The sequence below is a fragment of the Cibotium barometz genome, chromosome 27, assembly GCF_041138505.1.
Source record: "Cibotium barometz isolate CiBa-2024 chromosome 27, ASM4113850v1, whole genome shotgun sequence".
In the NCBI taxonomy this organism is placed as follows: Eukaryota; Viridiplantae; Streptophyta; class Polypodiopsida; order Cyatheales; family Cibotiaceae; genus Cibotium; species Cibotium barometz.
The window spans coordinates 245,809-257,167 of record NC_141072.1 but is presented as its reverse complement, the minus strand read 5'-3'; the positions used below and the strand labels follow the sequence as shown (position 1 = coordinate 257,167).

General features: G+C 39.5%; 1 protein-coding gene across 1 annotated transcript; it reads right to left on the bottom strand.

Annotated features, from left to right (window-relative positions):
* Window positions 1–1,369: 1,369 nt before the first annotated feature.
* Window positions 1,370–10,976, bottom strand: LOC147622970 (uncharacterized). The gene is made up of 4 exons (XM_086820976.1): window positions 10,848–10,976; window positions 10,360–10,740; window positions 1,787–1,933; window positions 1,370–1,576 (listed from the first exon to the last, which is right to left on the bottom strand). The coding sequence occupies exons 1-4, from the start codon at window positions 10,974–10,976 to the stop codon at window positions 1,370–1,372; spliced, it is 864 nt and encodes a 287-aa protein (XP_086677102.1).
* Between the last annotated feature and the right edge of the window lie 383 nt (window positions 10,977–11,359).

The following is an 11,359-nucleotide window of genomic DNA, read 5'->3' as shown; positions in this document are numbered from 1 at the left end:
GCCTTTCCTATCCCTTTCCAAATTTAGATCTACAAGAAGTAAATCATCTATGGATGGCTTTGAGGACTGGGCATTGGATGGTCCAGGCATGTCCGGCTCAATGAGCCAATCATCTCTAGACTCCCTTGCTCTGGAAAGCTTTGATAAGTCTAAGAACTCGCTTTTAGAGAGCTCCCCTAATTTGTCTACATTCTCTGGATGATAGGTGACTTCGTAGCGAACACCATCTCCACCCATGTACATGTTACCCTGGTCATTGACTAGAGGTGCTCTATCAAGTTCTGAGAAAAAGTCTGCGATCTTAATAAGATACCGTTGTTGTGGATCCCTAAAGATCTCAGCTCCTTGAGCATTCGTGTAGACATTTTGAAGTCTCACATTGAGTGGTAACCCCATGGTGTCGGCTTCAAATGGATTAAAAGATCTTGTGGGTGTCCTATTTGGGGCTAAGGGATGACTATTTGACGGCCCTAGATTGTCCATGGACAATGAGCTAGTTGTTCTGGAAAGGGTATCAGATTAGGATTCGGAAAAGGTTTCAGCAATATCTGCCAAATTTCCTACCGATTGGGTCCCACTTTCCTGCGTAGGTACTCTAGAAGGTGCCCTAGGCCCTATGGCAGTGTCTATATGACGTCCCGACCGTAAGTGCATAAGGTCAAATTTTAAGGTTTATTTTTTTTAAAATTATATATATATATATAAATATGTATATATATATATATATATTTAAACCCTACCTAACCACTAAATGCAACTATCATGAATATGTGTGTAAATACCTATCTTATTTTTTTATTTTTTTATTTTTTTAATTATTTTTTATTTATTTTTTACTAATTACACAAAAATACTAATTATGCACAAAATTAAAAAAATTAAAAAAATGCAAGTTACACTAATTATGCAAAAAATTACAAATTTTTTTTAAAAAAATGCAAATTATGCAAAAAATATGGACTCAAAATAAAACACATAATTTTTTTTTTATTTTTCTTTCTTTCTTTCTTTTCTTTTCTCTCTTTTTTTTCTTTTTTTAAATATTTTTATTGTTTTATTATTTTTTTCTTTTTCTTTTTATATATTTTTTTAAAAAAAATGCAAAAACATGAAAATTAACAAAAAAATAAAAAATAAAAAAAAGGTACTAACCTTATCTTTCTGCAGCCTCCGGATCGTGCGCCGTTCCCGGATTTCCTGCACGTGCCTCCTCGCGTCTTCTCTGCAACCTTCACAGCCAGCTGGCTCACGCCTCTCTGGCCTTCTTTTGATGTAGCCTTCAACAGCCAGCAACCTTCGCCGCAGTCACCTTCCAGCTCGCCTTCCTTTTTCGCTCGCCTCACCACCGCCTCTACTTTCCTGTGGCCCTTCAGCGGCCACTTCCTTCGCTTTCAGCCGGCCTCTGCGCCCCTTCGCACTGGCCAGTCGCCTTCACACCGACTTGCAGAGCAGGCCTTTGGCTTCGCCTCCTTGCCAGCCAGCAGCCCCACTGGTTGGCTTTTTTTTTCACTTCTCCGCCTCTGCTTCTTAGCTGAGGCTCACCTTCGCCGGCCACCCCCTCTGCTTCACCTGCAAGCTGCCAACAGTCACCTCAGCACTAGGCTCTGCCGGCCAGTCACAACGCTTGCTTCGCCTCCTTTGGCCACTTCGCACCCAATTGCCTCCACGCCGGCCACTTCAACAATGCAGCCTTCGCCGCCCTCTTCACCGCCACTACCTTCTTTTCTTTCACCACTGGCAGCCGTCGCCGCCCTTCACTGCTGCAGTCGCCTCATCACCTTCCAACCTTCGCAAAGCTACTGGTTGCAGATGAAGCAAGTAAGGGCTCTGTCAACTCTCCAGTGACCCCCGCACCATCCGCCATGATGTTGGGCTCTTGAATGCCGGTATCTCCCTTCAGCGCTGCAATTAGAAGAAAGAGAGTAGCAGGCGGCTTCACAATAGCATAGATGTCATAGATCATGAGGTGGAGGTCATAGGAGAGCCTGGAGGCAGTCGTTTAAAGACCTTTTGGACCCTGCTTTGAAGAGGGGTGTAAGCCAGGTGAATGTAGCTCTACTCCAGAAGCCAGCCTTCACAACCGCCTCTCGCCGGCCTAGCAGCTGCCTTCACACCAGCCCTTTGCCCTTTCCATGCGGCCCTTAGCTGCAGCCGGTCATCTTCTTTTTTTCAGCCTTCCACCGCCGTCATTCACTTCCCTCTTGCTACAGCCAGCCGCCCACACGGCCTTAGATGCAGCCGGCTAATATTGTGTTTAAGCATTAATCTATTGCATTATGGCATAATACATTAAGCTTAAGCCATAACGCATTAATACATTAAGCACAAGTTTAACGCATAATACATAAGCTCACACATAATGCATTGAGCTTAATGTATTATTCAGATTTTCGTTTCTAATCTATGAACAAAAAATGAACACAGCGATGAAAACAACCATGGAAAGCATAAACATGAATGAGAAAACATTAGCGGGAGTAGATCTCAACCACACAAGTAAGTACTAATCTATTTTTTTCTCTTCTAATCACTAGCTCCGAGATTCCACACTCATGCTAACCCTAAACCTAAAAACAAAAAGAAATAGTGGTAGTAATGCAAGCTTCTCAACCGGTTTTGAGTCTTCTCCCCGGCAGCGGCGCCAATGGAGAGACAGAAAACTCTCTCACTTGTAGCAAGAGTAGCATGATCCAAGTGTAGCTCAATCCAATGGGATTTGCATCCCTTTCGGAGCTAGGGATTCAACCCGTACCGGTGCACAAAAGCTTATCCACAAATGGAGAGAATGCTAAGAATACTACTACCATTGACATAGACTTAACACACACACAAGCTCAATCTTGCCATAACTCATTCACTCATCATCCCACTCATTCATGCATCCAATACAAGAAGAAAGCTAAGCTAATGCATACACAAGCTCAAAGCATACTTCATTCTCAAGCACTTACTTCCCTAGCATGCACATAAACCTTGAAGCTATCAACAAAGAAACATGCACACTAGAGAATAGACATGAGAAGAGAGACAAACATCAACTCATTGCCTTGAATTAAAAAAAGAGTATTTCTCATACAATAATGTAGATGGGGAGAGAGAAGAGCTTGCACCTCTATGAACAAGAGGGAGAGCTAGTCTCAAGAGAGCTCAAACATGAGTTTAGCCCAATGTGTCCATAAGCTCTCAAATGAGCCACTTTTTATACAAAAACTCTAAAACTCCCAAAACTTCCCATGTGGGATTATTCTTAAGCCCACTCCCACACTCATCTACAACTTGGAACTCTTTACAAGAGCCCTAAAGAAGAATGTCACTTGTTTTCGTGCTTGCATCTTTGAGTTGCATCCTTGCATTGATCATCACCACTCATCCACTCGTCACGCAACAACGTGTATTTCCATTCACACATAATGTAAAGCACCTTGAAACTATATTATTTCTTTTTGGTGATTGTATTCTTCAATCTTTGGTAGACCTTGGTTATAGATTCCATTTATGCTTTACACAACTATGGAAGAATGAGTCCATAAGAAACCATTAACATTCTGTTGTGCATGTGGAAAGGTCTCTTTGTTGCCACTGTTAGAAAATCCTCCTCCAACGTTAAGTGATATATTGCTTGGTAATGATAGTGTGAGTAGAGAATAAAAAAAGAATATATGCATCTATAGCAATGCATTATCTTTTGTTTCATTGGGTGTTCAATTAGATAAACAAGTCACTAGTATAGCTTTCGAGTACATGGTACAACATATCACCGTGTTGGAACACTCATGCTTGATAAAACAGGACATACAACTCCTCAATATGTGTTTGATACAGAGCATGAATTGGAAAATCTACTACAAGGGATGCCTTCCTTAATTCACCATGTGTTGGAAAGGTTGCAAACAATGATGCATGAAGACAATGCATATGGATGTACATTTTGTACTATGAGAGAAATATCATAGATAAGTCCATATGTGGACTTAAGAATGGTAATCACCAAACATGGTCAACCTTAGGCAATAATTGGTTCCTATGGGTGTATTGAGGTAGGTGCTATCATGCCGTGTCAAGGGGATGATCCTAATGTAGGTCATCGAGATATTCAAATAACGTCTCACACCGGAAGTACGAAAAGAATATCAAACTTACATTGCTCATGCATGCCTTTATTGATTTTTTTTTTCTATTTCCAAAGGGGAAAGATGGTTGGCATGTTGATATTCCTCTTTGTGGTGCCAATAGACAAGGTTTCAATGAGGATACAAAGTCAATGACTCAACGGCAATACTATGCATTTAGATTGCAGATAATAAATGATACAAATGCATGTCTTCTACATGGTGGAAGTCTTTGACAACATCACGTGGTTGATGCATATAGTAGCATGGAGGAATCAAGGTTAGCATGGATACGTCATAATCAGCCAACTTTGCGTGCAAAGGTATATCAGAGACTTGCAGATATGGTCATGAGTATAAGTGAAGGTGTAAGAACAGTATTTGGTGGTGCTACTAGATGTAGGATAGTTTTGCCATCTTCTTATACTACTAGGGGCCTCAATTTCTGCATCAATCATATGAAGATTTAATGGCAATTGTGAGGAAGATGGGTAAACTAGACCTCTTTATTACCTTTATTTGCAATCCTAAATGGGATGAAATAACCAATGCTCTATTATTTGGTCACACTGCACAAGATTGTCCTAACTTGATTGAACATGTCTTCTACCAGAAACATAATAACATGATGCACTTATTGATCAAAGGGCTTTTTTTGCAAGATTGTGGGGTTTGTTTTAGTTATTGAGTTTTAAAAATGGGGTCTACCACATGCGTGTTATTGTTGATAGTAGAAAATGAATGCAAGCCCTCCCAAATTGCACACTATGACAAATTGATATGTGATGAACTTCCTAATAAGGTGATGTTTCCGAGTTTCACAATATTATTAGTCATTGTAATATTCATGGACCATGTGGGGCACTAAATATGAGGTATCCTTGCATGGTTAATGGAAGTTACACGTATCCTTATCCTCAAAATTTCTCTTAGACCACTATTTTAGATGACAATGGGTATCCAACTTACATGCGACTAGATGATCGTAATAGCATACAAGTGAAGGGACATAGAGTGGATAGCCATTGGGTTGTGCCATATAATCCTTTTCTCTCAATGAGGTACAATGCTCATATTAATGTTGAATTGTGATCTACCCTTAGAGATATGAAATATTTATATAATTATGTATACAAGTGTCATGATAGAGTTACTATTTAGTTGCAAGATACAAATGGGGTTATTGATGAGGTTAGCTAGTACGTAGATGCTTGGTATGTGTCTGCGTGTGAGAGGCATGTTGGTGTATATACCAATATGATATGCACAAAGAAAAGCCAGATATACAAAGGTTGCAAGTTCATCTTTCTATACAAAATAATGTCATATTCAATGACCATGATGATGTGCGTATTAGTCAAGAAACAAACCAAAAAACTACACTCATAGAATGGTTTACTGCAAACCAATTGCATGCTGATGTAAATAGCTTGCTATACATGGATTTTCCATGCAACTGGGTGTGGAACAAAGGTTAAAGAACTTGGAGTAGAAGAAAAAGGGAAAATATATTGGTTGGATGTACAATGTGAGCCTAGTTGCAGGAGAGTAATACTTCTTATGCATTTTACTTACCGTACAAAAAATCGATTGCATGCTGATGCAAATAGCTTGCTATACATGGATTTTCCTTGCAACTAGGTGTGGAAAAAAAGGTTCAAGAACTTGGAGTAGAAGAAAAAGGGAAAATAATATTGGTCGGATGGATAATGTGAGCCCAACTTGCGAGAGCAATACATCTTACACATTTTACTCACTGTGTGTAAGGGATGCAAGTCATTTGAAGAGTTGCAGATAGTTAATGGGCATTTATATCCTAATTTCAAGGAAGCATGTGAAGCTAGAGTTTTGTTGAAGAGTGATGAGGAGTGGTATACATGTCTTCAAGAGGCTGCATTGCAAAAAAGGGAATCTCAATTGTGTCAATATTTGTGGTTATTTTAATGTTTTGTGAGCCTACATATCCTGGTCAAATTTGGAACAAGTTTTTTGCTGAACTTTATGAGGATTTCTTTCATGGTTTATAGTTAAGATGTAATATTGTCAATGCTTGCCAAACTCTAGAAAATCCAAGCTGTGTTATACTTACAAGACCTTCTTTGCCAGCATGGAAGACATCTTAAATTGACTTTGAAGAGATGCCCCTTCTTGATAGATCTAGTGTTGCCACAGTAACCAATGGTTTATTGATGGAAGAGATGACATTGAGCTTCTACAACATGCTGATATCACTCTTTCAATGGCAAGAAGTCTTAATAATTCTCAACAAAGAGTATATGATAGTATTCTCAAGGCTCTTTCTAGGAATACTTTTGGTGTTTTTTTTCCTTGATGGTCCTGGTGGTTCTAGAAAAACCTATCTTTATAATGCCTTGCTATCTCAACTGTGTGGAGAGAATCATGTTACTTTGGCATGCACATCTTCAGGTATAGCTGCATTGTTACTATCAAATAGACATATTGCTCACTCACGATTCAAAATTGCATTGGTTTTGAATGCATCTAGAACACGTAGTATCAAAGTGAATGGCCCATTAGCTAAATTAATAATTTGGGATGAGGCACCTATGACACATCGTTGTGCATTTGAATCACTAGACAAGACACTTAAAGACATAATGCAAAATGATAGGAGTTTTAGTGGTAAAGTCATGCTCTTAGAGATGGTGACATGACACAAATCCTTGGGGGTTCACCTAACAACATGTAAGTGTAGCACGTGAGTTCAACAGGAGGGGTATATTAATTCAAAAAAGTTTTAGAATTACATTTATATGAGGGGGTTTTTTAACCATTTTTGAAAAAATACCGTAAGTTTATGAAGAAAAAGGGGTCATTTTATTCATAAAACTATGTAAGTGTAAGGGGTTTTTTCAAATACCCATTGAACACATGTGATACAAATTTTTTTTTAGAGGTGAACCCCTTGGATTTCTGAATTCCGAAAAAACTTTTGACCTTTCGTATTCCGGAAACTTTTGACCTCTCACATTCTGATTTTTTTTTTTGTCTTTTCATTTTCGTGAAACTTTTGGCTTTCCGTATTCCGGGAAAACCGTTGGGATTCCGAAATTTTTTGACCGTTCATATTCTAAATGTGTTTGGGGTTAGTTAAAAATTTTAAAAAATTCTTGAAAATTAGTTGAAAACTAGACAAAGGTTATTTTAAATTTTGGGAAAATGTGGGGTTGGTGTTTGGCATGTGGTGTGTCCATTCGGGCGGTTATGACCATTCAAATTCCGTTAAAAATATATTTTTTGACCCAAAAAATTAGAAAATCCATTGAAATTGTAAATTTTCATTGGATTTAAGAATTGTCGGGCGGAATTGGAAATTTCGTGAATGATGGGATTCTTAAGAAAAATAAGGAATATTCTAGAAATTATTTTTAGAAATCCTAAAAATTGGTATGTATAAAGTATCAATGGTATTTTGGCAAAATTAATTGCTATTTTTTTTTGGAAAAATATAGGTTTGGTGGAATTCAAAATTATCATTTTGTGATAGTGCCCAAGACGAACCAAAAAGTGAGCGTGCGTGGTACCACTATCCCTTACCTTTCATGGAACATGTGCTAGAATGAGTCGCAAGGAAGGAAGCCTATAGCTTGCTTGATGGATTCTCTGGATACAATCAAGTGCTAATTGATCCCAAGGATTAGCGCAAAATAGCCTTTGCCACACTGAATCGGGTACATATGCATACCGAGTGATGCCCTTCGGGCTGACCAATGCCTCCAGTACCTTCCAACGTCTCATGTGCACGGCTTATAAGGAATATCTTTAAAAATTCCTCGAGGTCGTCATGGATGACCTTTGTGTCAATTCCTCTTAGAAGGAGCAGCCTGCATGTTTGCGCAAAGTGCTAGAAAAGTGCAAGCTATAGCGCATCTTGTTGAACCCCTCAAATGGAGTAATCTTGGGACACATTGTCTCTAGGCAGGGAATCTCTATCAATGAAAGCAAAAGGTGGCTCATCATAGACCTACCACCACCCACTAACTTCAAATGATTCCAACGCTTCATAGGGCACATCGGCTACTATTGGCGAATCATTTTATGTACAGTGATATTGCTTGACCTCTTTGCAGACTCCTCATCGTCTTCGAGTGGACTAAAGCATTACAATAGGCCTACACTATGCTCAAAAAAGCCTTGGAAAGAGTTCCAATTCTCAGGTCCCCCAAACTGGGACATCATATTTCATGTCCACATCGATGCCTCAGCTTGTGCTATAGGATGCTTGCTGGCCCAACCCAGAGAACACAAGATGGATTTCCCCATTAGTTTTGCCAATCACCACCAACTTAATGAAGCTGAGAGGAACTACATTACGACCGAGAGAGAGGGATTAGCCATGATCTACACCATCAAGAAGTTCTGCCATTATCTTCTAGCGACTAAATTTGTTTTCTTTGTCGACCACCCACCAAGCCCTTGTGTACTTGGTAATAAGCCCTATATGATAGGTAGAATCACCTGGTGGGCTGCTTATATTTCTTGAGTTTGACTTCACCACCATTATAGTGAGGAAAGGTTCTCAGCAAGACCACATGTCAAGGATCCCCAATGGTGAACAACCAAGTGGGAGTAGATGATAATTTACCAAACACTGCCCTATTCCAACTATGCTTGATTCTTGAATGGGGTGAGGAGGTGGCACATTTCTTAGCCAATGTCTTACCTGTAGATCCCCTCCTCAACAAATATTACGCTCGTCACTTAATCAAACAAGCGGCCCCCTACCAACTCATTGCAAGCCAACTTTATAAGCAGGATAAAGATAAAATTCTACGACACTCTATCCGAGAAGACGAGTATATCTTCCTCCTCAAGTAGGCTCACTCTGCCTGTTCTAGGGGCACTTTGTAGAAGATATCACTGCTAGTCCTTATGGCTAGGTTATGGTGGCCCACTCTAATGGTGGCTGACGTAGCAGAATACGTCAAACGATGTGATGAGTGGGTGCCAACGTACAGCAATTCCCTGCTTCAAGGACCACATGCCCCTGAACCCCATTATGTATTTACAACCATTCGAGAAATGGGGCATAGATTTCATTGGACCCATCAATCCAGTAGCCAAATACATAATAGCTACAGACTATTGCACCAAGTGAGTAGAAGCTCGTGCAACCCACAAGGCATAGATTTTATTGGACCCATCAATCCAGCAGCCAAATACACTCAATCTTGATACCGTTAATAGCTACTACAGACTATTGCACCAAGTGAGTAGAAGCTCGTGCAACCCACAAGGCCGATGCTAGATCGTCTGCTAAATGTCTCTATGAATCAGTCCATTACACGCTTCAGCTACCCCCTGGAGCTTGTCAGAACCAGACAATGGGACACATTTCATTAATGAGGTAATTCAATTCCTCTTGCAAGAGTTCCTTGTTGTCGCTCATAGAAAGTCCTCCCTATATTAACCACAAACAAATGGCCAAGCGGAAAGCACAAACAAAATCCTATGTGCCATTCTAACTAAAACCGTGGAGGCCAGCCACAATGATTGGGAACAAAATTTGATGGCTGCACTTTAGGCTTATAGAACTTCTTACAAGGCAGCAACCAATGCTACCCCTTTCAGTTTAACCTATGGTACTGAAGTAGTCATGCCCATAGAGTTCTTAGTCCCTAGCTTCTTACGTGTCGCAGTACAAGAAAAGCTCATTGGAAATGTCCTAGACTGTTGCCTATTCGAGCTCAAAAAGCTTGATGAATAATGCCTTTTAGCAGTCACTATAAGACAATGCTGCCATACACGCGTTTCATACACGCGATAAATTACGAACGCGTGTATGGTCGCGCTTGTATTTGAATAGAATCGGGCGCGTGTATTTTAGCATTTAAGTTCGCGTGTATATTTGCATTTATCAACGCGTGTATAAACGTGTTTATATACACGCAGTAATACACGCATCTATACACGATAATATTCACGGGGTAATACTCGCTATTATACATGGATAAATACACGCTGCTATACACGGATTGATACACGCATGGCAGAGAAAAACTGAAGAAAAATTGAATTCCTTTACAAAATTAAAAACTATTTTCCTTAAACCATCTCATAGTACATTACAGTATATATCATTACACAATCCCACTACATGCATTTACAACAATGAAATATATTCAAAAATAAATTATGCATATGAGATGATAGAAATGTCATCAATTTAGAACATACAGTGACGGATTGGTTAGGGTTCGATCTCATCTTCAATAAGATCCATCCTTGCCAAACGATCAACATCAATATCCATTTGATCAATTGGTAAGGCTACGATTAAATTTATTCCACTATCGATATTCTGTACTCCATTGATAATGGTATCGATGTCCTGATCATCCTCATCAACATCACCATCATCCTCAATGGTAGGGTCATTCTCATGATCATGAGAAATGGCATGCTCATCATCATTATCATGATCATCTCTTATTTCTTGATCATCGATCACAACATCTTCAATGGCATGTTCGACGTCATCTTCATTGCGGCTTGTTACATCCTCCATATGCTCCATATCAGTGAATGTATTATACATCACTTTGGAACGTGGTGCAATAGGGATGACGTACCACCATTTGATGTCATGCACCATTGGTAGATAGATAACCTACTCAAATACACACAGTACAGTAATTAATTAGCATATCAAAAGTCAAGGGGTACGCGAGCTTAGATATATATGTACATGAAACACATTAGTAAAAAAATGCATACCTGCTCACATTGTTGTGGCAATACGAGCCTATCTTTCTTTGTTTGCCAGAACTTTGTAGAGTCAATAGTTACATATCCACTTGCATGGCGTTTTATCGTTGCATCAGGCCCTTTTTCCACCACGTTCATTTGCCATTTGACATCCAAAACATACACAAAGAAGTGACGAAAGTCAAGCCTAAATATGTCTTGGATTATGCCACAATAATCATCCATTTTTCCATTAGCTCCCTCAAAGCTACTAATGACACCGCAATCTTGTGTATTTCTCTTTTCATCAATTCTTTGTGTTCGAAAATGCTTGCCTTCACACCATATAGCATTGAACATAGTGCACTGGACCAAAATAGAAGCAATATTTGTGTAAGCAATGTGAATAAATATTGAAAGCAAATCACTTACAACTAATGCAAAACATTAGTTCTATGTACCTTTGACATGCATCCTCGTGCATACTCCCATTCTTCCGCCGTGATATGCAGCCCCTCGTCGCTCTCTGCTCTCTCCATTTC